This window comes from Urocitellus parryii, chromosome 11 (assembly GCF_045843805.1).
Source record: "Urocitellus parryii isolate mUroPar1 chromosome 11, mUroPar1.hap1, whole genome shotgun sequence".
Lineage (NCBI taxonomy): Eukaryota > Metazoa > Chordata > Mammalia > Rodentia > Sciuridae > Urocitellus > Urocitellus parryii.
Genome location: NC_135541.1, coordinates 116994965 through 117020087, shown reverse-complemented (window position 1 = coordinate 117020087; position 25123 = coordinate 116994965). Strand labels below are relative to the sequence as shown.

At 39.1% G+C, this 25123-nt stretch overlaps 2 protein-coding genes and 1 non-coding gene across 3 annotated transcripts; 1 reads left to right on the top strand and 2 right to left on the bottom strand.

Moving 5' to 3' along the window:
• The first annotated feature begins 1521 nt into the window (after window positions 1-1521).
• Trnaa-ugc (transfer RNA alanine (anticodon UGC)) lies at window positions 1522-1594 on the top strand. The gene has a single exon. It is a non-coding gene; the product is annotated as a tRNA-Ala (tRNA).
• Window positions 1595-1662: 68 nt separating this feature from the next.
• On the bottom strand, window positions 1663-2616 carry LOC113196239 (olfactory receptor 6N2). The gene has a single exon (XM_026408012.2). It carries the CDS (start codon window positions 2614-2616, stop codon window positions 1663-1665), a length of 954 nt encoding a protein of 317 aa, XP_026263797.1.
• A 14098-nt stretch (window positions 2617-16714) lies between these two features.
• On the bottom strand, window positions 16715-17659 carry LOC113196220 (olfactory receptor 10C1-like). The gene has a single exon (XM_026407989.2). It carries the CDS (start codon window positions 17657-17659, stop codon window positions 16715-16717), a length of 945 nt encoding a protein of 314 aa, XP_026263774.2.
• Window positions 17660-25123: the final 7464 nt, after the last annotated feature.

The window sequence follows — 25123 nt, the reverse complement described above, 5'->3', positions numbered from 1 at the left end:
GGATTAATAATTTGAATGGACAACCAGGTGGTACCTCTAGGCAGGTGGAATGTGACTGCAGTAAGTAGGTCAGTGGGGACCTAACCTGGGCCTCTATCTGTTCCTGGTCTCTCTCTTTTTCTGCTTCCTGGCTGCCGTGAGCTGAGAAGCTTTTCTCTCCCAAGCCCTTCTGTCCTGATTCTGCCTCTCTTCAGGCCCAGAGCAATGGAGCTGGCCCACCGTGGATTGAACCTCTGAACTGGAGTCCAAAATAAACTTTTCATCCTTTAAGTTATTCTCTTAGGCATTTTGACTACAGAAATAAAAAGTTAAAACAATCCTAATGTAAAAATGAAATGAAAGATGTGGGAGTCAATGTTGGAGAGGAAGGCAGGAAAAAATTTTCTTTAGCCTTATAAAATATGTGGAGGCTTATGATTTTATCTTAAGTGCAACTAGGTATCTTTCCTGGTTTTAGGAATGACTTATCCAATTTAGGTTTAAAATATATGACTTTGAATTGTGTGTGGGAAAAAAAATACAACAGAGTAAGAGTAGGAAGAGCAGGTAATGGGTAGAATATTATTGTATTAATTCAGTCAAGAAAGGTTGGTGATTCACACTAGAGTAGCAATACGTAAGAAAATAAAAACTAAACAGATTTGCAACTATACTTTGAGGAAAACTGACATATATTAGTAATGAATTGGAAGTAGAAACTGCAGAAGAGGAAGCATAATAGAATAACAATAATTTCTTGGCAAAAACAGAGGGAAATAAGAACACCAAATTTTCAGGGTTGGAAATTTTGAAGATTTCATATTTGATGTTTTTTAAGCTCCTGGGAGACATCCAAATAGGGTTGTTAGGTTGTCTCTTTGATATAGTTTAGTCTACAGCTCAAAAGAGAGTGCTGGATTTGAGATAAAAAAAACTTATGAACATTGATAGTGATGGTATTTGAAGTCATAAGTCTGAATCGAGAGAGTTCTACAAAGTAAAGAATACTGAGAAGGACTTATTAGGTGGAAAAATGGGAAAAATAGTGCCATGGAAAGTCAGGATGCAAAAATCATTAAGAAGTGAGGACTGGTCATGTGCCCTAAGATTTCAAGTAAGAGAAGGAAAAGAAAGGTCTAATGGATTTGGCATCATATAGAGATCATTAATAACCTTGGCAAAATGTTGGTTGAAAGGTCTCAGACAAAATGAGACTGAAACCGGTCAAAATGTGAATAGAAAGTGAACAGGAGGAGGAGATCCACTGAGATGTTTGAGTAGAGAAGGGAGCAGAGATATTGACCTCTAGCTGGATAAAGATATGTGGCAAAGAAATTGTATACTCTTTAAGAAAAAAAAAAAAAACGGAAATACTAAGGTGTTCTTAAATGCTGGAAGTATTGATCAAGTGAAAACTAGAAAGGTAAAGAGGTAGGAAATAGAAAAAAAGTCTACAAGAAGGTGAGAGGAGATGGATCCAGAGTACGTGTAACAATGGAACGATTATTCAAGGTCAGGCAGAAGGCACATGAGGTGGGGGCTGGGGATATAGCTCAGTTGGTAGAGTACTTGCCTTGCATGCACAAGGCCCTGGGTTCAATCCCCAGTACCACCAAAATACAACAACAAAAAAGAAGGCACATGAGGTAAACCTTGAGGTAAGGGAAGGACCTTGGTAGACGGTCAGTGGTGAGTAGGACTAGCTTTCCCCTCCTTCCTGAAGATGGTTCTCTTGATGGCCTTAAGGAGTTCCTTGTTCCGAAGGCTGTAGATAATTGGGTTGGCTAGTGGTGTCAAGACAGAGTAGACCACAGCAAGTGTTCGGTCAAGAGTCAGTGAGTAGCTCTTCTTTAGCCGCACATACATGAAGATGATGCTGCCAAAGAAGATGAGGACCACGATGAGATGGGAGGCGCACGTAGAGAAGGCCTTCTTCCTGCCCGCTGCTGTTCTTATCTTCAGCACGGCTCCAATGATTCTCCCGTAAGAAATCATGATAAAGAGAAAGGTGAGAAGGATAATAAACGCATTGACAGCAAAGTCCACCAGCACGTTAGTGGATGTGTCCTTGCACGCCAGGCTCAGAAGAGGTGGAAAATCACAGAAGATGTGCTCGATTTCATTGTAGTCACAGAAGGGGAGCTGCGAGACCAGGATGACCTCAGAAATGGGACACAGGAAGCCACAAGTCCAACAGCCAGCAGCCATCTTGGCACAGAGTGCTGTGGTCATGATGGCAGGGTAGTGGAGGGGCCTGCAGATAGCCAGGTAGCGGTCATAGGCCATGGCAGTGAGAAGGTAGCATTCAGAGGCCCCCAGGGAGTGGAAGAAGTAGGTCTGAAGGAGGCATCCTGCAAAAGAAATGGTCTTCTTCTCACTGAGAAGATTAGATAGCATCTTGGGGATGGTGGTGGCTGTGTACCACAACTCCAAGAAGGAGAGAACACTGACAAAGTGATACATGGGCTTGTGGAGGGCTCTGTCCAGTCGTATGACTAAGAAGATAAGTGCATTGCCACAAATTGTGAACAGGTAAGCCAACAATAGCAGCCCAAAAAGCCAGCCCCTGACATGTCCCACACTGGGGAAGCCCAGGAGTACAAACTCATTCAGGCTTGAGTGATTACGTTGCTCCATGAGAGACTGAGGTGAACAAGGAAAGGAGAAAAAACTGGATTAAGGGGACGGCCAAATCTAAGTCAAAATTCAATTTCTCTCTTTCTCTGTCTCTTAAAATCTAAAGTTAGCACTTTAATTGCTATTATTGTTAATACCACCCTAAAAATAATAATAGCACTTATTCTAAATACATTCATGAGATAAATACCATTGTTATGCTTATTTTACAGATGGAAAACACAGGAATACAGAGGATGGCAGGATGATGACACTTTTCCATTTTACATAGATCCTATTTCTCAGAAACATAATTTGAATTTATGCAGTTTAACTCCCTGCTATTTAATGTCTCTTTATAAATGTGAGTTTCCCAAACATCCCTTCTCCCCAGGTCACAGTTTTTCTCTAGTCAAGGCTAAAAGGTTGGTTTTGTCTATGAGATTAATATCATAGCAAGTTTTTCTCATTGTTCGGTACACTTTTATAACAATCAATTGAACAAATATGTGTCAGGCCTAAGAAATTCAAAATTCAAGAAGGTATAATCTCTAGCACCAGAAATCTTACAACCTATGCAGTCACATCTGTCAGTATTCTCAATATAACCTGTGAAGTACAAAACACTGCAGGGTACCCAGGGGTACATTTCTCAGACCAGGGTAACTGAAAAGTGTTCTTAAGACAAGTAAGCCCTGAGAGCAAGGCACCGTGGTGCACAACTGTAACTCCAGCCACCCAAGCTGAGGTGGAGGATCATAAGTTTGAGGCCAGTCTGGGCAACTTAGTAAGATCCTGCTTAAAAATAAGAATAAAAAGAGTTGGGAATGTAGCTGAGTAGTAAAGCACTCCTGAGTTTAATCCCCACTACCACAAAAAAAGGATAAAATTATAGGTTTGATATTTTTTAATGTTAAATTCACTCAGAGCAATGAGCATTTGTAGGAATTTCTGCTAAACTACTTCTGCTCCACAGAGACTGTACATTCATTTTTTTTTTCCAATTATGGCAAACAGATATTTTAAAATAACAATCTGTGCTTCTTTATCACTCCTGACTTCTTTATCACTTCTGGTTTATCTTTCTTCCTTTTTGCCCATCTGGAAACCACATCTCATCCTTCAAAAATCAGATCAGATGTCAGATGTTAATGATTCTTTCCTGACTCTCTCTCTCAAAAAAAAGTTACTTATTCCACCTTCTGTAGCCTCATAACCTTTACACTGTCTACTGTTTACACTGTTGTTATCTTTATATCAAATCTGTCTTTGTAAACTGGTAAAGTAATTGAGAGTAAATGTAGCACTTCGTTAATTATTGCATATTCCCCTGCTTATAACTACCACAATAAACATAGAACTGTAAACTCAATTCAGTTTTCTTAAATATACTTGAATTATTTTTCTGATGCCAATTTAAATTACATTTTCCAACTGCACTTGAACATGTCCTTCTTGTCCTCCCACATCTCAAGCTCCATATATCCAAATGAACTTAGCATCTCAAATCTGGTCTATTCCCACCTCCCCTAGTCCTGTTTAAGGACTCATTATTGACTTCCACCAACCCACAGGAATTAAAGCAATATTCTTGATCATCTTTTGTGCACAGGAACTGTTATTGATGATGCTTCCTCTTGCTAAAACTGAGCTTGACTGAAGTTGATTGTATGTGTAAGTCAAGGAAGGTCTAACAAGTATGGAATAATTTCAGGAGCACTCTGAAGACCTCTAACCATAAATTCTTGTACCACCAAGTGTCTTTAAGCCCTCACATCCAGAATCTGGGTAAGGCCTTCTATAATGGAAGTCTTTCCAAATGCATCTGCTCCTGACAGTATCCCTTCCCTTCCCTTCCTTTTCATTGCTGATTTCTTTAGATCTTAGCCACAGCTCCTATGTCATGCATGATTTTTTTTTTCCAGAAACTTCTACTCTCTACTATCTGTGCTAGAACGTAACCATTCCATAGCAGCACTCAGGGCAACTTTCTGTCTCCTAACATTTTCAAACTAGGTATTAGTCAATCCCTTGATTGTAGATTGAAATTAAGTATCAAATGGAAAGGAAGATGAACTTTAAAGTCTCTCCTGGATCTGATGCTCTAAGATCTAAAAACTGGGTATGCCAAGACCCAGTTATTTGTCAGCTTCCCACTAAGCCAATTCTCTGATTTAAGAATAATATCTGTTTTCAAATCCCTTGCCCATCCCACCTCTTGGATTCCTGATCAACAGCTGGCGTGGGCCCCAGCTCACCTACTGCTGAGCATCATCTGCTTGGTCTTGTCTGGCTTGGTATATATGTGGGAGATCAAGACTGGATCCAGTAGCCTTTTCTCCTCCTCAGTGATTCTTATCCTGCAGGTAGGGATGCTAGAGTCAACACTGACAGTCTTAGGCCATTAGGGACACAGGGAAGGAAGAGAACCCAGTCCCAGAGGCAGGTGACAATTGGGCTCAGGGATAGGCTCCTGGGAGGGTCCTTGGAGGCTGGCCAAGTTTTCCTGCCACCTGGGGAGCTGGGATCAGGGAGTACATGTTATGCTATCCCATTATACCCTTCCTGCAAACCGCACCTCCACATCTCTAGTGACTGCTTAGGACAGAAGCCTAAGGTTTCCTTTAAAAACAAAAAGCCTCTTTAATAAGAGAGACTTCTTCTGAAATAAATAAACAAACATGGGTTGCGGAGCCTCTATTTCGATTTTTGGTTCCGATACAACACCCATTTACTGAACTTTTGGTAGGCCACACATGGTATCCTAAGCACAATGCACGTATTAACTGATACAATATTCAGGATTACTCTATGAATAATTGAGTAATTATTGGGTTGGGAAGATTGTCAGTCCCATTTTACACCTGAGGAATGGAAGCACAGAGCATGTAACAATTTGCCCACAGGCACACAAATGGTGCCTCTGTCAGTATCTTAAACCAAAGCATTCTGACCCAGGCATGTGGTCATCACTTCTAAGTACCATCACCTCCAGAAGCATCGATGGTGGTCAATGAAACATAACCACGTCCACAGGGGCACAAAGTGGCACTTTCCTCCTGGCCTGTGCTCTTGACCACTACAGATTACCCATGCGCCTTGAGGAAGTCACTTGTTTATTCAAACGTGTATTTTATCATGTTTAAGTGTGTGTTGTAAAAGTTAAGTGTGATAAAAATTATATCAACTGTAAAATGTGTTATTCTACCTTTCTTGCTTCACTTATAAAGTGCAGGTATTTGACATGCTCCTCCAAATAACTTAGTTGTAAGTAACTTAGCATCTCATGGCCTTATTTTCTCCACCTTGGAAGAGAGCACATTTGAGTTACTTTGAGAATCAAATAGCATGCTAATGCCTTAAAATCAAAAAGAAGGAACACACCTGTAGTTTGACAAAATTAGGTTCCTTGACTTTTTCAATGAAGAGGATCACACACCACCAGAATTGTGAAGCATTTCAGTAAGAAGATATTGGGAAAGGATCGTTACAGGATGTGGACGTGTTTCAGGTCACTTGGGGAAGATTCAAGGAAGCAGAGTTTGCTATGGATTAGGTTCTGTCAGTTACTGGGGCCTGAAACATCTAGAAGGCAGACTGAAGCTAGCATTGACCAAGACAGGGAAGCTATTCATATTATCTAGGAGAGGAAAAATTACTCTGGTTTGTATGGTGATCTTGTTTTTGTTTGTATTTAAACAGAGTAAATGGTCTTCCCCCACCCTCACGTTATCACATAGTCACAGAGTGGCCCTGTCTGATGCTGGTATTCCGTTTAGGATGTCACTGCCTTTGTCTTTCTCAGATAAAATCCATAAATGCTGAAATATAAAATCTGGTCCATAATTGATGGTCTATAAACTTTAAGTTTCTCCCTATGACCATTATACTATTTTAGTTTTTAATGTTTCCAACATTAACTGAAACTCCCCTCCTTGAGTTCACTATATTACAAAATAACTAAAATAAATGTGTAGTTTGGGATTGTTTAAATTTTAGTTTTCATGAATTAAATCTATCTACTTGTCGCTTCCTCTAATTGATTTCTAACAGAGGATTAATATCCGGAATATATGAAGAGCTCAAAAAAACACATAAAAATAAAATCCTAAATAAACTAAACACACACTTCTCAGAAGAAGTACTAATGGCTGCTAATTATATAAAAAAATGTTCAACATCTTTAGCCATTTGGAAAATGCAAATTAAAAACTACAATGAGCTGTACGTGGTAATTCACACCTGTCATTCCAGCAACTCAGGTGGCTGAGACAGAAGGATCACAAGTTTGAAGCCAGCCTGGACAACTTAGGACACCCTATCTCATAAAAAATATATATATTAAGAAGGGCTGCAGGCTGGGCACAGTGGTGCACGCCTATAACCCCAGTGGCTCAGGAGGCTGAGTCAGGAGGATCACAAGTTCAAAGCCAGCCCCAGCAACTTAGGGAGGCCCTAAGCATGATATTAAAAAAGATCTGGAGATGTAGTTCAGTGGTTAAGTGCCTCTGGGTTCAATCCTCACACCAAAAAAAAAAAAAAAAAAGTTTGGAGCTGTAGCTCAATGGTAGAGCTTGCAGGATGTGAAGAAATACAACCCTTATACATTGTTGGTCATCGTATAAACTAAGACAGATCTGCAAACACAAGAACACAGTTTTCATGCCTGGTCTTAGTCTCTTCTTCTACAGAACAGCCTTTAACCAACCTACATGTATATTGGAGTCCCCTTGACTTATGGGGGTCACTCTTTCTCAAATTGGCTTTGGTTTGTCACTGTCTCACTCTCTGAAATGAGCAGAAAGGCTACAGACATTTCACATAAAAATAGAAATCAGGTAAGTCGCCTAAGTTTTTAAATCACCCTTCCCTCCACTTGGAATCATCCTTGAAAAAATCCAGTTCCTGTTTAAGATCCTGTTTTACTCAGCTTTTTTTTTTTTTTTTTTTTTTTTTTTTTTTTTTTTTTTTTTTTTTTTTGCTGCTACCACTGAAAGACCCGACCGGAACAACTGTAGAAGAGGAAAAGTTTTTCGGGGCTCATGTTTCCGAGTTCTCAGTCCATAAAAGACCAGCTCCATTCCTGGGGCTCGAGGTGAGGCTGAACATCATGGCGGAAGAGTGTGGCAGAGGAGAGCAGCTCACCTGGTGCTCCGAAAGCAGGAAGAGAGACTTCACTTTCCAGGTACAAAATATATACCCCATGGTCACGCCCCCCCAATGAACCACTTCCTCCAGCCATAGCCCACCTGCCTCCAATTACCACTCAATTTATCTCATCAGGGATTAATTCACTGATTAGATTTTTCCTCCAAACTTTCTTGCATTGTCTCACATGTGACATTTTTGAGGACACTTCACATTCAAACCACAACAGATCCATTTTACCAAGGTAAATTCTCCTTGTCCTTCTGTTATTCACTTCTAGCATCACCTCTTCAAGGAAGTCTGACCTAACCACTGTGTAAATATTTTGGCCCCCAATACTTATTCTATTTTTTGCATCCCAGTTATTCTTTTTTTATAGCCCCAACCATGATTTTAATTACATAGTTATATGTTTCTCTCACCAAAAAATCAAAAAAGTTTGTGAGGTCAGGGACCAATTTTTCCTCAACACCATCATTCAGTACCTGGTATTGTTCCTGGCACATCCAATAACTACTTGTTGGATGAATCAAGGAAAGGCTTGTCTGACTTTCCCCAGTCCACTCTCCACACACACTCATACACAACATTTATACCCAGGTTAGGCCAAATTTTCTGGGCTTAGGTATCCAGAGCACTCTCTATTTCTGAATTCGTCCCATTTCTAACAGTTCATTCAGTGTCATTATTTCTGAATTATAAGTGCAGAAACCATTTTTATTTGTTCCATATTTGTTCAGCACCATATCTGTACACAATGTCTGGCAGAGAGAAGGCATTAAATACACTTAATAAATGGCTGTAGTCAACATGACTTCTCCTATGGGTACTCATTTAAAGGGTTTTGTTATGGTCATTGTACTTGCTCTTTTTGTTTTGATACCAAACACAAGATCAATTTCGGCCTCCATTAGAATTCGTCTTGTGGAATTTGGTGTATTTTCCCAGTGCTTGAAGTTATTAGATCTTGATTCTGCCGGTGCCCTTTTTGTGCCTTCTATTCACTTTAAGTTAACTACAATTTGACAAGTGTGCTCTTTAGCTTCTTGTCTGCTATTAGTTATCACTGTTGATTCAGCAGAGCTCACTGTGGCAGACCTGTGGGTCCTTCTCTTTGAAGTCATTAAATTAACATGCATTAGGGCAAGTTATTCATCCAGCTGGTAAACTCTCATAACCATACTCTCATCCAACCAACATTTTCCTTCTCCCCCTCTAGCATATCCACAACGTGTCCACAGGACTGGGATCATGAAGGCAGAATGAGAGGAAAGGTAAGGAGTGCTGGTATTAATTAAGCAGAGCTAGGAAAGACATGATGTAAAATATCTAAGGAAGCCATCTCAGAATTCAGAATCAGCAGTGCAGAGATGTCAAATTGGAAATCAACATGTAGTTGGTACGTGACCACTTATTAATTTATCCTGAGACTATCATTTGTTCTAAGATTTAAAAATCTCTAAGGCTGGAAAGCAAACTTTAAAGTAAAAACAGGTTGTCTTAGAGTAAAAGTATACATGGCTAAGATAAAAATTCAATCAACGTAAAGTTTACCAGCCTATACTTACAGAATGTCAGGTACGTACTTTAGAGCAATTGTGGGCAAATGTTTCCTTAAAGCGGCAGAAAATCAATATTTTAGACCTTGCAAGTCCTACAGTCTCTGTCACTATTTAACTCTGCTGTTGAAGCACACATGTAGTCACCAGCAATATGTAAAGGAGTGGATGTGACTGTCCTCTCATAGAACTTTATTTACAAAAACAGACAGCAGATTTTATTCGATCCACAGGCCAGAGTTAGATCCAGGGTCATAATACGGTAATGCATACACACACCACATACACACATACATAATGCATACATACACATGCATACACACACCACACACACAAAAAAAAAAACTCCACATTTTATTTTGAATAACATTTCTCTAATTTTAGAATTTTGAAAATGCTCCCATTTGATACAGTCCCTGAAAATATATCTCACCCTCCTCCAGAAAGTGTTCATCAAAAAGTTCCAAATGCATAAAGAGAAAATGCACATTCTCATACAAGTTTTCTCTTTGGGCTTCAGTGTGTTTTTACAATGTACACATTTGCAGCTCTATATCTACTCATCCTGGCACTTAGAACACATAGGCATTGTCCTTTAGGTGAGTGGGCTATGGTAGAGTCAACTCCAGCAAACCTGGAGATACACTGATAACAGAAGAGATGACCTTTGAAGAAGGAAAATCAAAAATAAGAATATCCATCTATGAGGAAGCAAATAAGCTACAAATGAAAGAAAATCTTTTAAAAAGCACATTATTTGAATATCAGTTTATTCATAAACTTTCATAAATCTCTTGATCATTGAGGAGAGGCATAAAATAAAATTATATAAAATCTTGTAAACTAGACAATTGTGCACACTAACCAAATTGAAGTAAAGTTATTAAATGAGATTGGCATTACCTCCCTCAGCTTGCTAATCTGTCCTAACCACAAAACTCATGTTTTGTTTCTATGCATTCCAGAAAGAAGTAAAGAATATCGCTGTTAAATTTTGTTGTGCATATAAAATATAAACCCTCACGTTTGTCATGAGCTGTAAAACACTATTTAGTAGATTCTAAGATGTCATAAAGCATTCCAGTATGAAGGATTTAGAATGGTTCATAACATATTTATGATTAATCATTTCAAATGTATCTGAATTTGATGCTTCCCCATCAGAGAAAAACAATTTAGCTATTGCTTTACAAGAGAAAAATTATAAACATTCAGAAGAGATTTTAATTTTGAAAGCCATGGTTACATTTTATTGTCTTACTTGAACTCGACTTTATAGCAACCTTGAAAAAAATTAAAAATGCTCTGACAATTTTTAAGCTGAACCCAATGTGGAGCTTTTTATTAACTGTAACAGGCACCCTATGACCTTCTGCTCAAATATTCAAATTCTGAATACTTTTAAACTTCTTGTATGGATTCAATACCCTTCCACATGGCCCATTATAGTTCTCTTTCTGAAAAGCTATTAGAGGAAAACTTTAGATTCAAGATAGCATTGTATTTTTTTTAAATTTATTTTTTAGTTCTCAGCGGACACAACATCTTTGTTGGTATGTGGTGCTGGGGATCGAACCCGGGCCGCACGCATGCCAGGCGAGCGCGCCACCGCTTGAGCCACATCCCCAGCCCCAAGATAGCATTGTATTATGTAAACCAAAGCTTAGTTTATAATTTATTCTTATATTATCACCCTCATATGCCACTGAGTCTAACATAATCTTATAAGTCTCAATCTCTTGAGGGTTGGTGGAAATACCCATCACCACCATATACCACCTTTTCTCCTTTTCTATCTTCTTAAATGTCATGAATAGGCTTGACTTTGGAAAAAGTCTATCAAATTTCCACAAGTACATTTTCAGGATTTCATATTAGATTTTATTTCATCAATAGGTTAGAGAAAATACCTTTTTTCTGATATAAATTTCTGCATCCATGAATGTGCTCTATCACACTATTTATGAAAGTGGAAATAACTTCAAATATAAATATATTACTTTCCAAAAAAAGTCTTGAACTTCTCTTAGGATATATGTATACACACACACATATATGTGGTCTCTATTGTAAATGCTGTCTCTTTATTTGCATTTTCTGATTGTTACTGTTATTCAGTAATACAATTAGCTTCATTTTTTCACTATTCCATTGTATCACTGTTGCCCACCATTCTGAATTCTAGTTTATTCGTGATTATGTATGTTTCAATAGAAATAAGAACAACATCCATAATTAATTTTTTTCTTTCTTTTTCTTTTTCATTTGCTACACTAGTTAGTATATCCTGCACAATATTAAATAGAAGTTATGTTAGCCACTAATCTTGTTCTGTTTTTGATCTTCAAGGAAAATTTTTTCACACTTTTCTCTTAGGTCTGTTACTTTATTTAAAAGATGCTCTTTATCAGAATAAAGAAGTTTCTATTTGTAGTTTTGTGGGAAGCTATCAGTGAAACCCGTGAGGACCTTTGTCAGCATCATAGCCAGTGAGAGGGTAGATCTGGCACAAGGAACTTCTCATGTCACTCCCACTGAGATAGATCCCCCAGTGCAAGTGGACTGCCCCTCCACTCTGCCAGAAAGGTGCCTTGCAGCAATGGAGAGGGGTGTAACTGAGCAGCCGACCTGCCCCCATCTCTATCCTGATTTGGTGAAGAACTTTCTATCAAAAGCCTTTGATGTTTTCCAATATTTTAAAAAAAGCCATCGGGCTCCTTTCCTTGTTAGAAGCTGGACCTGTTGGTCAGCTTTGCTGGTCTCTGCCCCTCTTTGAAACCACCTCTCTGTGTTCTGTGGTCATTTCGCCATTCTACTTTTCTTAGCTTTAATTTCTTAGCCAGCCCCTCCCGCTGAAGGAAACCCATTCCCTTGCCCACACTGGACATGGGCGATAAGTTTTGTTGTGGTTTCTTATTTTTCAATTATGAATGAATATTGAATGTTTTCTTGTTCCTGCATCAAATGAGATAACTTTTTCCCTATTGTTAGTGTGATAAATTATTGACTTTTATATTGAGTCAACCTTACATTCCGGAGATAAACCAAACTCAATCATAATCATTTAATTCAAATTATTATAATTTATTAGGAGTATAATACTTGCAGCAAGAATTTTTTGTATTTGTTAGTAAATTAATTCTTTTTTGACATTAGTGGTTTTGTTCACATTGAAATCAGCGGTAGGCAAGCTCTCTAAAGCACATATTAAGTTGTGTTTCTGCTCCCTGAAGAACTTGTGTAAAACTATAGATTGCCTTTCTTTAATATTTGTAGAACTCGGGCTGGGGATGTGGCTCTCTCCTCTCTCACTCTCTCTAAAAAAAAAAAAAAAAAAACGTAATATTTGTAGAACTCATTTGTTACATGATCTGGATTTGATTCTTTCTAGTTATATTTTTAACTTCCAATTCAGTATTATAAGATTTTTGTATTTCTCCTGAAGTTAATATTGCTAGTGTTCAATTTTTCTTGAAATTAATTTAGCCAATTAAAATATTTAATTAATTTGCATACATTGTTAATAATTTCAAATTTGCTGCAGCTCTAACTAACCAATTTTTCATTCTTAATCTGTTTAATTTTTTTACTCATCTCTCGCTTTTATTTTTATTAGTATTGTCAGGACTTTCTTATTTTCCAGGAACGGAGAAGATTTTTTTTTAAATATCAAAAGAATAGACATGTTAAGTTTATTATTTAGTTTTTAGTCTCAATTTAATTATGTCATTATTTGAAGCAAGGATCTATATAAAATTAATATTATTAATTCTCTTGACTGGGTTGAGACTCGTTTTATGGCCTACCATTTAATTTCACTTGTGCTTGATGTAGATCTGTATTCTGTATACTTCTGTTAGGTGGGTCTGGTTAATTATTGCCCTCAAATATTTTATCTTTTTACTTATGATTTATCTGCCTGATATTTTAACTACTCAGTGGGGGTATTTCAAACATTACTATGAGAGTGGGCATGTTATTTTTCCTTTTGTTTCTTCTCTACCCAATTACTATGCAGTACTGAAAACCAAAGACGTTCTGTTCTTGCTGTGGCAAGATGGAGTAATGCAGGCAGCCAGGGTTGGATGGCTCCTAGGCAGAGCAGAACCAATAACTGGGCTTTGCATGTGCAGTTTCTTCTTCCAGTCTCACCAATCTGATTAGGTACATCCCCAGCCTGGTTCATGACTACATCTAAATCATCTCAGAGCATATCAAAGCACAGATTGCTAGCTGAGCTTGGTGGTACACACCTGTAATCCCAGATACTTGGGAGGTTGAGGAAGAAGGATCACAAGATTGAAGCCAGACTCAACAATTTAGTGAGACCCTGTCACAAAATAAAAAATAAAATGGACTGGAGATGTAACTCAGTGGTAAAGCTTTCCTGCGTTCATCCCCCTAATAATAATAATAATAATAATAGTAAATATATTGCCCACTTGAAAGTTTCTAATTTAGCAAATCTGAATTGCACAGTCTCCTTAAAATAAAAATTTTTGTTCATGTTTAAGTTGTACCTGAGAAGATTTCAGCTGATTTGTTGGGCCTTGTTTATTCCACAACTAATCAATGTCCTCGTATTTGAAGAAAGTTTAAGAAGGTTTTGCAACTTGTTTAATAAGTGAGTTAAAGAACTAAATCAGTGATCTATAAAACATTGGCATTAATTTTAGACTTTGAAGACTGTAGACAGCAAAATACCTTTTCAATAATTACTCCACAGGCTCAAATTATGTTCAAAATTTTAATAGCCTACATTTAAGTAAAAGATTAAGTGAAAGATAGATGTATTCTGATTCTGGATTCATATAGGTTCTGTAAAACCCACATTAACAAAACAATTGTCTGGGGTGGTAGGGAGGGTCAAGCCTCAGTCAGCATAATTCGATCCTCTGGTTTTAAAAAATGTTCTCCTCTTTCCTCTTTCTCAGTAGACTGAAATGTTTTGGATGAGTTCAGTATTTACCTACTAACTGATTTTGCAAAAGCATTTGTCCATTTTCCTGCTGTGGGAGATTTAATGAGAAACTGAACATGTAATCTTCAATTATAAGTGGTATGCCTGTGTAGTCAGGGATCCCCATGTCAGCAGGCATCATGAAATCAGGCAAAAGCAGGGGATGATTCTGTGAAGTATGGAGGTGAGTCCTACTTCCAGAAAGGAAATGGAGAGGCTGGGGGGGTTGTCAGCAGAAAGGTGACAGGCAAGCCTTGGAAAATCCCATGGCAGGTGACATTCGACACAGGGATGAGGGTTACTCTGAGGAGGGTGCTCTATAGACACGCCACCCAGCCAGGTGGGGTTGTGGCTCAGAGGTAAAGTGCTTGCCCAGCTTGTATAAGGCACTGGGTTCAATTCTTAGGGCTACCTATAAATAAATAAAGTAAAGGTCCATTGACAACTCAAATATATTAAAAAAAAAACAGAGAAAGAAAGAGAAGCTATAGACAAAATATAATCCCCTCCCCCCAAAAAGAAAAAAATACAAAATAAAATCCCCTATGGGTTGACCTCAGTGGCCTACTTCCTCCAGCTGTGCCTGACCCGCCTACAGTTACCACCCAGTAATCTGTTTGCATCATTAGTCCATCAAGTGGGATGGGATTGCAGCTCTCATAACTTAACCCTTTTGCCTCTGAACATTGCCACATTGCCTAACATGAACTTTCTGAGGCTCACGTGATAACCAAACCATAGCAAAAGAAAGCCAGTAGAAAACCTGGTTGCTACTCCAGTCCCAGTCTGTTTTGAAATTGCTGAGGAACTGTTGTGACTTGCTACCACTTACCTTAGTTTTCTATTATGTAGTTACGGAGCCCTTTGAGTCGGATGGTTAAATGAGTCAACATCTTAAATGCTGTCCAAATAAAAAATTCAATGATTCAGTGACTTCCTGGTGGCGTTCAGTAACTATGAAGCTTGCTCAAAGGGAAACTTCAAAAGTAATGTGTTGGTTTAACCTGAGACTTGAACGGAGCCTCTTCTCACCACAAAAAAAAAAAAAAAAAAAAGCTGCTTTCACATGGGAAAGGAAAGAATCCCAGCTTTCCCATAGTAATTACTGTTTATCTCTCCACAAGATTGCTTTTTATTATTGTACAATATTAAAATTTGTTTCACATTATATAGGGCCCACATAGTCCATAGTTGGGCTAGATGATAGAAAAAACTCAAATTGAGAACTTATTCAGAAATAGGAAACACAAACCTACTCACCATCACTAAAAAGGGTGGCAAAGAAGAAAAAGCACTGTATAGTTTTTACCTGAAATGAGGGTTTTATTTGTTTGTTTGTTTGTTTCGTGTTGTATTTTCAGTAGGGTTATAGTCATGTTATCCAGGGACAGTCATAGGAAGATCTTTCAAATCTACCTCTGGTCTGAAGAGACCCTTCAGACAAGTATCACCTGGATGCTCAGGATTTGAGGATTCCAAAATTTGGGGAAAATGTCTGAGTAAAACTGTGAGACTCACTTTTTCCCCCCTCATTCCCTTCCTGCCAATACCTGTTATCGCAGATAAGCATAGAGTAAAAATTAAGTTTATTTCCTGGTGTTAGGCAACGTGTTGTGACTGTTGCTTACTGGTGTGTGTGTGTGTGTGTGTGTGTGTGTGTGTGTGTGTGTGTAGGGAAGAAAGTGGGAGATTGGAGAGAGAAAGAGTGAGATTGTTGCTTCCTTAAAACACAGTGATGATCAGCTCCTTGAAAACAGAAAGTGTTCCTGGTTTTTTGGGTTTTTTTTTTTTTTTTTACATATTCTCTTGGTTCCTCCAGCAATTTTTGCACACAGGGGACTCCATTGATGATGTTTCCTGGTTGACTTACTTATTTCAAATTCAAAGTACAAGATGTATTTCTGTAGCTCAGTTCAGACCACCAATACACTGAGCATCGTTGTCTTCAGTGTCCTGTTAGACAAATTCTCTTCTCCACTTTCAAACGTCTTTTCCTATGAGATCACCCAACAACACTCGACTTCATATTCTTGTGGGCACACTTTTCATGTTCAGTCCATTTCTGAACATTTATCCCAGGTATCCTTATATTTTTCTTTTAGTTAATCTCAGTTACAACCTTCTTGATTCTAAGTATCCAGACTTGATTACAACCACAGAGTCAATGTCAGTTATTCAAATTTTCTCAGCACAAACTCTGTCTACCTAGAAATTTGTGTTTCTTTCTAATTATTGGTTTTGCTCTTTCTTCACTTATGTGGTCTTTCTCCCCTATTAGTAGATCCAGGGACTCTGTTTCTCCTTCCTCTATATTTCTCAATTTGCCCTAATCCAAGAATCAGTCCATTTTAATTGAACATTTCACAGAGTATTTGAATAATAAATTGGTTTCCTTGGCTAATCAATTAAATCCTACAATTACCAAATGGATGAACCATAACCTTAAAGGACCTCAGGGTGTCTTCAATACAGTCCTCATCCTCTGGATGACCCTCCTAACAGCCTCTTTCACCTCCTTGTTACGAAGAGTATAAATGATAGGGTTAAGAAAAGGGGTAAGAAAAGTGTACACCAAGGCGATGAGTTTGTCTCTGCCCTCAGCTCGGATCTCAGGTGGTCCAACATACACAATGAAGGCAGATCCAAAGAAGAGCGTTACCACAATTATGTGGGAGGAGCAGGTGGAGAAGGCCTTGGCACGACTGGCAGCGGAGGGCAGCTTCAGCACAGCCCTCAGGATGCCCCCATAGAGTCCTAAAATTATTACAAGATTGCAGGTGTTGATCATGCCAATCACTGTAATATAGACCCGAGCGTGCCAGCTGGTGTCCACACACGCCAACCGCATTAGCGGAGCCAGGTCACAAAAGTAATGGGCTACCTCCTTCAGGCAGTAGGGCAGAGTGGCAGTGAGGCTGGCTGGCACAAGTGCTGCTGAGAAGCCAGCCACCCAGGTGGCTCCTGCTAGCCACAGCTGTACCTGTCTGCTCATGAGTGCGTGGTAGTGCAGTGGGCGGCAGATGGCTAGGTAGCGGTCCAGCGCCATGACTCCCAACAGGTAACACTCAGTCATGCCCAAGGAATGGAAGACATACAGCTGGAGGAAGCAGGCGACCGACGGGATGGGGGAGCGCCCGTGGAACAAGGTGTGCAGCAGTGTGGGCACCGTGGTGCTGACATACCAGAGTTCCAGGAAAGAGAGGACGCTGATGAAGAAGTACATGGGTGTGGACAGTCCAGAATCTGCGTGAACCACGACAATGATGAACAAGTTCCCTGCAAGGGTAAGGAGGTAAATGCATAGGGTCCCCAAGAAAGCAAGAGGTCCTAGTGTCCCAGGGGTCGTGAAACCAGCAAGGATGAAAGTCTGGGTCCAAGTCAGGTTGAGATGATCCATGATTCTCGGAATGAGGGGTAAAGGGTAGAAGATGTAGGACTTTAGGATTCTTCCTTTTGAGAAATTTCTTCAGAACCTCAAAAATAGAATATATGTACAGAAAAATAATTTGCATATTATCAAAACAATTTCCAACTTTGTAAAAGAGAAACTGAATGCTAGAAATAGAAAAACTCACTCACTGTCCCTTGCTAACAGTACGAGTGGAGTTTGGGTCCCTTGATGCACAGTTCAGCACTTGTCCTGTTGAAGAGCTAGGGCACCAGAGTCTCTGCCCCAGGATTTTCTTCCACGTTCTCTACTAAGAAAAGAGAGAGAGAGAGGAAAATTTTCTTGGTAATCATCCTATAGTCCTTAATGAAAATTACCAAGATTCTTTAAGATATCCACCCATTGTTATGCTGTAGCCAACATCTGGCCATTCTGAACTGGGGGAAGGAGACATATACTTTGTAAGATGTCATTGCTAAGGCTTTTTTGGTGGGGGATCTTTCTAGAACTCAACAATGTTCTCATTAAGGCTGAAGGAAGCTGGGTGTGGTGGTGCACGCCTGTAATCCCAGCAGCTGGAGAGGCTGAGGCAGGAGGATCACGAGTTCAAAGCAAAAGCACAACGCTAAGCAATCCAGTGAGACCCTGTGCCTAAATGAAACGCAAAATAGGGCTGGGGATGTGGCTCAGTGGTCAGGTGCCCCTGAGTTCAATCCCCAGTACCCACCCACCCCCACCAAATAAGAAAAGGCTGAAGGAGGAGGAGATTGGAAAGAAAGAAATAGGAGTCTGTGGGATCATTTCAAATTCAGAACTGCAGAACAGGATGAAGAATCAATGGGCAGACAGACGATGTTTTAAGGAAGGATCTCAAAGGACACATGCATCAGGAATTCTAAAGGGGCTAGGGAGAGCCGAGAATGGATGAGGTAAGACCCATATGATGCAGCCAAGAAGGGCTGAAACAAAGCAAGCATTCTTTTGGGAATTGGCTTTCCAAACTTGTTCTGCCACTAACTCAGAATGACTATTGGGCCTGACCATTTCTCCCCTCTTTATTCAACTTCCTTTAAAACGAAGAAGTTTAAATAGGTATTTTATAAAGCCCTTTTATAACCCGTTAGGTCTGTGATTCTCTGAAGTCATTGAAAAATGCTTATCAGGTTAGCATGGAGATGTGTGGTCTGCGTCAATATCCCTGGAGTTTTACTCCCACACTGTAACAGACCATATGTGGAAAAGGTTAAAACCACCCCCTGGTTCTCTTCCTCAGCTAAGCTCTTATCATCTGCATTTCCATTGCCCATTACCTGTTTTAATGACAATATAACTTGTTGCATGCTCCTTAGCATCTTCTCTATCCCGATGCTTCCCTCCTTATATTTCATGTTTCTGGAAATGTGGGTCTCCCAGGGGCTCCCTACAGTCACTAAGGCTACCTCTCAGTATTGGTCCCTCTGGGGCGGGAAGTTGGGCACAGAGAAATGACAGAGATGAACTCTATTTCTCCAATGACTTGTTTCAGCTTCGCAGTTCTCATTTTTGGATTCTGGAATTTAATCCCAGGGACATGGCCTCTTCTGGGCCATTAGAAGCTTTGCAGTCATCATAGAGTTTTTCATTAAAGAGGAAAATCCAGCTTGATATCCCCGTGCATGTATGGAGAGTAACACCTTAGATGCCCCAGAAACGATTTCATCTTCTTAAATTTTTCTTTGCAAGGAGATTTCTCAGCCAACACTACTAATCTCCCTGCACAATTAATTCCCTTAGGAGCCACCATTACTTTTGTGCTGATCGACTCTACCTTCATCTTCTTATCAGCACCCACCTCCACTGGGTTCACATGGTTTATTCATTGTTCTGATCATTGCTTATTGAATAGTTAAAACACTGTTCTAATTGCAGTGTTCAAAGTCTCCATCGGCAAGACTGCTACCATTACTTTTTCCACCACCATCATTATTTTTATCCTGGAAGTCCTCGTGAGAATAAGCTACTGTTTCACAATCATTTATACCTATATTCTCAATATCCATAATTCTCAATATTCTCATCAAAAATCTTGATATTAACATGTGAGCTTTGATCTCAGCTGGGTACCATCTCTCAATTCGTACTTGAATGAATAGAAAGTCCAGATAAATAATAGAATAATGGCATTTATCTATTAGGATTAGGTATTTGAATCATTTACAGATCCAAATGTTTTTAAAAAAAATTTTTAGAGACAGATGGGCATAAAGCAGTCGCTGAACACATTAAAGGCAAGAAGGTATCTATAAAAGATTAACAAGCAGATCCCATTAAATGGAATGAAAATATTGCATGTCTTGAGATTAAACTGGAAAAGTTTCTTGCAAGAGGTGGAAGTTTTTGAGCCAAAAGAAAGGAGGGTATTTGCTTGTGGAAGTGCAGAAGTTACTTCAGAATAAGAAGAGTCTTTCTTAAGTATTTGGACAATCTGGTTCTCATTCAGCCTTAATCAGCATTGAGCCTGTACCCCACTTCCTCTGAAATACCTGACCATTCTCTAGGATACATACTTGCAAGCACCACTCACTACATGACTGTCTCTCTCGTGGCCCCACACACCAGGACACCCCTTGATTTTATCATTATATCCTGAATCTGTATACGATAGCCATCTCGCTAGACTCTACAAATAAATGGTCAGTCTGTGCTCAGAGTAGCCACATTAATATTGCTTTTATTCCTCTATAAGCTTTTGTACTTCTACTTTTCTCTTGTGTGAAAGTCTGAGACAGACTTTTCATATCACTTATATAACTGGATGTAATTCTCCAATGTCTGGATGGCTTGGTATTAACTGATTAGATTACAATCCCTCAGTAGAATATTAATCTAATACTAATTCTTGACATAGAACCATAGACATGTTCCAGAATCAGTTATATATAGAAATATGTATTTAAGGATTGAGGCTTCCACGTGTGCTCCGGGTATAGTTGAGAAAGTTCTTGGTCTCTCTCATGTCTTGCCTATAAGAGTACTTAACTCGGTGTTCACTCTGTATCAGGAATGAAACAAGCAGAAAGAATGAGTCCTAGCCAGGCACGGTGGTGCACACTTGTAATCCTAGCTACTTGGGAGGGTGAGGCAGGAGAAGTTTCAGTTCAAAACCATTATCAGACGCTTAGCAAGACAATCTCTCAAAATAAGCGATACAGTTCAATCTTCAATACTAAAAGAAAAAAAAAATCCTGATATCTCTATCAGGTAATTCATTCATTATTTGGGAGAAAGATGACATCTTCTATAATGTATATTAAAAATTTTAGGGAATAAAAGCAGGATTTGACATGCTAAAATATGAAAATATAATGTATGTTTATTAGAAATTAGAAAACAATAGACGTGAAATTTTTTAAAGTATTAAGATTATAAGGGATTTTAAAAATTCACTCATGTAAATATTTTAATGTGCTATATTTATATGTAATACATTATTTTATAACACAACTTAAAGATTAAAAAAATGATACAAAGCACCAATAAAATAATGTGAGAAACAGGGAGAATCAGAATCATTAATTTATTTAATATGATTTATTTATTTATTTATTTGCTCTAGGCCTTATTCTAGGACGTGGGTAAGATACACAAAACACTGTACTTTTCCTAAGATACTTACTGTATTGCCATGCAGAGTAGGTGAGGCTGACTCTCAAATTAAGTCAGTAACACGAAAAATAAGTTTTTTTCAACATAAGACAAAATTTCCACCTCACACATAAGATAGATTTGAATTTAAAACTACAATGAGATATGATGCATCAATTTTTTATCCATTTTTGATGGAAGAACTAAATTATATAATTGCTTTTGAAGAATATTTACCCAAATTATATGTGCACTATGATCCAGGAATTCCTCTTTTTTTAATATATTTTTTTTTATTTTTCAGTTTTCGGTGGACACAACATCTTTGTTTGTATGTGGTGCTGAGGATCGAACCTGGGCCACACGCTTGCCAGGCGAGCGCACTACCGCTTGAGCCACAGCTCCAGCCCCCAGGAATTCCTCTTTTAGAAATTTCTATGTACATATGTATGAGATGATACACATACAAGGTTATTCTTAACAATGTCGTTTTTAATAGCCAAAGACAGGAAGCAACACAAGACTTCTTATATAAAGTATTAGTTAAATTAAACACAATGGAGTGCTATGGAGCTATTTTTTCATGTGAGAGGGGGTAATCTCTGAAGAAGGAGGAGGAGAAGGAGGAGGAGGAGGAGGAAGAGGAGGAGGAGGAGGAGGAGGAGGAGGAGGAGAGGTGGAGGAGGAGGAGGAGGAGAGGTGGTGGAGGAGGAGGAATAGTTAGAATTATTTCTAATATTTCCTACTAAGAAAAGGAAAAATAAGGATAGAACAAAGTATATATTAAAGAGCCTATGCATAATAATGGAAGATAAATATTCATGTCTTCTGAATTTTGCAAAAGGAAAACAGTATCATACAGGGAAAGGTGGCCTCTCTCTCAGGGTTAGGTAAGGATACAAAGGAGCAGACAGATATGAGAGATGAAGCAAGACTTGTATTTTGTAAATACTGTTGGATTGCTTTGATTTGAGGACCCTTTAGGCATGTAGTTATTTGAACGAATAATTGTGTTTTTAAATAACTCTGTAAGAAGTGATGTATCGTGTCCATATGTCATTGTGTGAGACGCTCTGGGACTTGTCTTCCAGGGCACTCATTAATAGCACCTCCTTTTGCTCTTTACATCCTGGGATTGAGACTACAGACTATTTAAATACACTCCATGACAATGTCAGCCTTAAAGCCAGTGCAGAGGGAATGGTGTGATGGTGCCACCGTTTAGTCCTGGCTTCTTACAGTTTTCTGTCCTACCAGAGTCACAATTTGGATGTCACCATGGGAGAAGTGGCAACTCTGCATACATGTCATTTATGTATGCCGAGAATCTCTGTGCTAAGGATGACCTAAACTTTCTACTCCAAAGGGAAAAACCTAGAAAACCCTTAAGAAATAAAAAGATTGTAGAATGAAAGGCAAGAGGACTTTGAGGTTATGAATGGGTTTCTAAAAGAGATCTTGTCCTGGTATTTAAGTTATAGGAGAACTTCATATCTGCCATAGTCATTCCACCCTAACCCTAACCCTAACCCTAACCCTAACCATTCATTCATTGTTCAGATATGAATGAATGGTAAGCATTGTGCTAGAAACCAGTGGTGTGGTACCTGCTGCCCTGAGTTGCTGCATGACACTATGTCCCCACAGTAGAAGTATAAGTGCCCCAGGCTTGCCATACAGTACAGACTCCACAGAGACAGGGCTCACGGAGCTATCAATCACTGTGACCCAAGCCATTGCAAGGGCAGGCAGTTTCCAGCCACAGGAAACCACAGAACTCCTGTTGTGCTCACAGCCACTCCTGGAAAACAAAAAAAAAGTCCTTGCAGGAACTTGTGGTGCAAGACAGCCAGAACTGAAGCCCCAAAGCACGAGATTTAGAAGGCAACAGAGTGGAAAATTGCACCTAGCATTTAGCAAAGTGGCAGAGACTTCATGAAAGCAGAAGGAGGCTGAGGGTTCCGCAAAAATGATGCTGGATGCTTAAGTCAAAAGGAGAAGCATCATTTGGACTAGTGCCAGGTCTGTCAGCCTCACACATAGCACAAAAGTGCGATATGTGTAAAACTAAGCATTCTTAAGGAAATAGATCCCACTACAGAAACCTATGTGGAAAACATTTGAATAATGATTGATATTTACATGGCACTTAAAATTCTATTATTCTGCCTATTTTGCAGATAAGGGAACCGAGACACAGGGAAGTTCAATGTGTTGCTTAAGATCACACAGTTACTGGTAGAATTACTGTCTGAATCCAGGCAGAAAGGCTTCCACGTCTCTTCTCTAACCACCACACCACTCTGAGAAAAATAATTGTTTACTAAACACTTAATATTGCTATTTCAAATAATTTTAGAAGATTTTCTCATAGATGTTTCTAAAGAAAACAAAACTAAGGTCAAAGGAAAGTTATATTGTTTGCTTGTCCAGCATGGAATAGGTAAAATAAATGGCAGTACTGGGGTTTGAAACAACAAATCCTCTCGTTCTCAGTACTCAGATCTTCTCCATTTTTCTAACCCTGCTTCCTTTAAGAAGTGTTGCAATCAGAGAACAGAAACTCTCTAAGCTGGAAGGAATGTGAGCAGTCATCCACAGCCAGCCACTCACATTGCAGACAGAGGCCAAGGGAGGCTTGCCAAGGTCACTCAGCCATCTGGAGTAGATTTAAAGTGGAATCTGCGTCTCTTTACAGCAATTCCAGTAATATTTCTATTTTCATTAGGTAAATGTTGGAATGATTCTTCTTTCTTCAGAGGAATATTATGAAGATTAAATTAAAATGTATTTGAAGCAACAGTTACTGTTTCTGACTTAGGGCAGGCATTTTAAAAAAAAAGAATTGATTTTTTCTTAAGCAGTGAGATAAATAAGAATGAGAAAAATGAACAACAGTATTCAAGATCCCTATGGCACCCAGTCTCTGCCAAGGTTCTGTTCTGCCTTTCTCATTGATTATCTGAGCATCCTTTGGCAGATTTGAATTCACACATTATTAAAGTATGAAGGTTGAATTTAATTGGTGATTCCCAAACTCTACTCAGGAGAGGAAAGCTGGAGAAACTGGAGAAACAAAGAAGTAGTGTGTGATCTGAGAATTGGGTCCTTATCTCTGCTTTGTATTTAAGTCTGGTTTCTACTTTTTATTCACAGATAAGACTGGTAAAGCTTTTTGTTGGTTTACTGCATGATCTTAAAATATGGCTCCGAGTGCTGTTTTAATGTGAACTCCCTGACTGTGAAAGAGAACCCTGACAACACTCTTCAGTTCCCTACCGAACACAGTATGTTATCATCTCTAGCTCCCAGCCATCTGTCCAGATAGTTCTGTCCCCTAGGTAGCTGACCCTGGTCACTAGACATCTCAGGATCACTGGACTCCACCAGCTAAATGGCTTCTGCCCCTGGCTCACCGCTGCACATCTGAACCTTCGTCCAAGTTGTAATTTTAGTCTCCTTTTGGCCAAATTGGCTTAGACCCTTTTCATCCTCCTCTAGAACTCTTGTCTTGACGAAACGGGCGACCTCCTGCTTCAGTTGGTCTTCTTTCTTTCAGAATTCCACAGCCCTCCCAGTCAATCACTCAGCTTTCAACATTTGCTCCAGGACCCCATGTTTTTTCCTCCTGCATTTCTTCCCCCATTCAGTTGGGAAGGAATCAGAGACCTTATCTCCTCTCTACCTACATGGGCCACCTGAGATCAGTTCGGAGTTTGCAGTATTTTTTTGACCTAATAATCAGATTGATTATGTTATTGTCGTTTACTGACTCAGACCAGATGATTGATTAACCAAACAGCTGATTCGCCCAGTTACCCAGAATCTGGATTATGCCAGATGAGATCA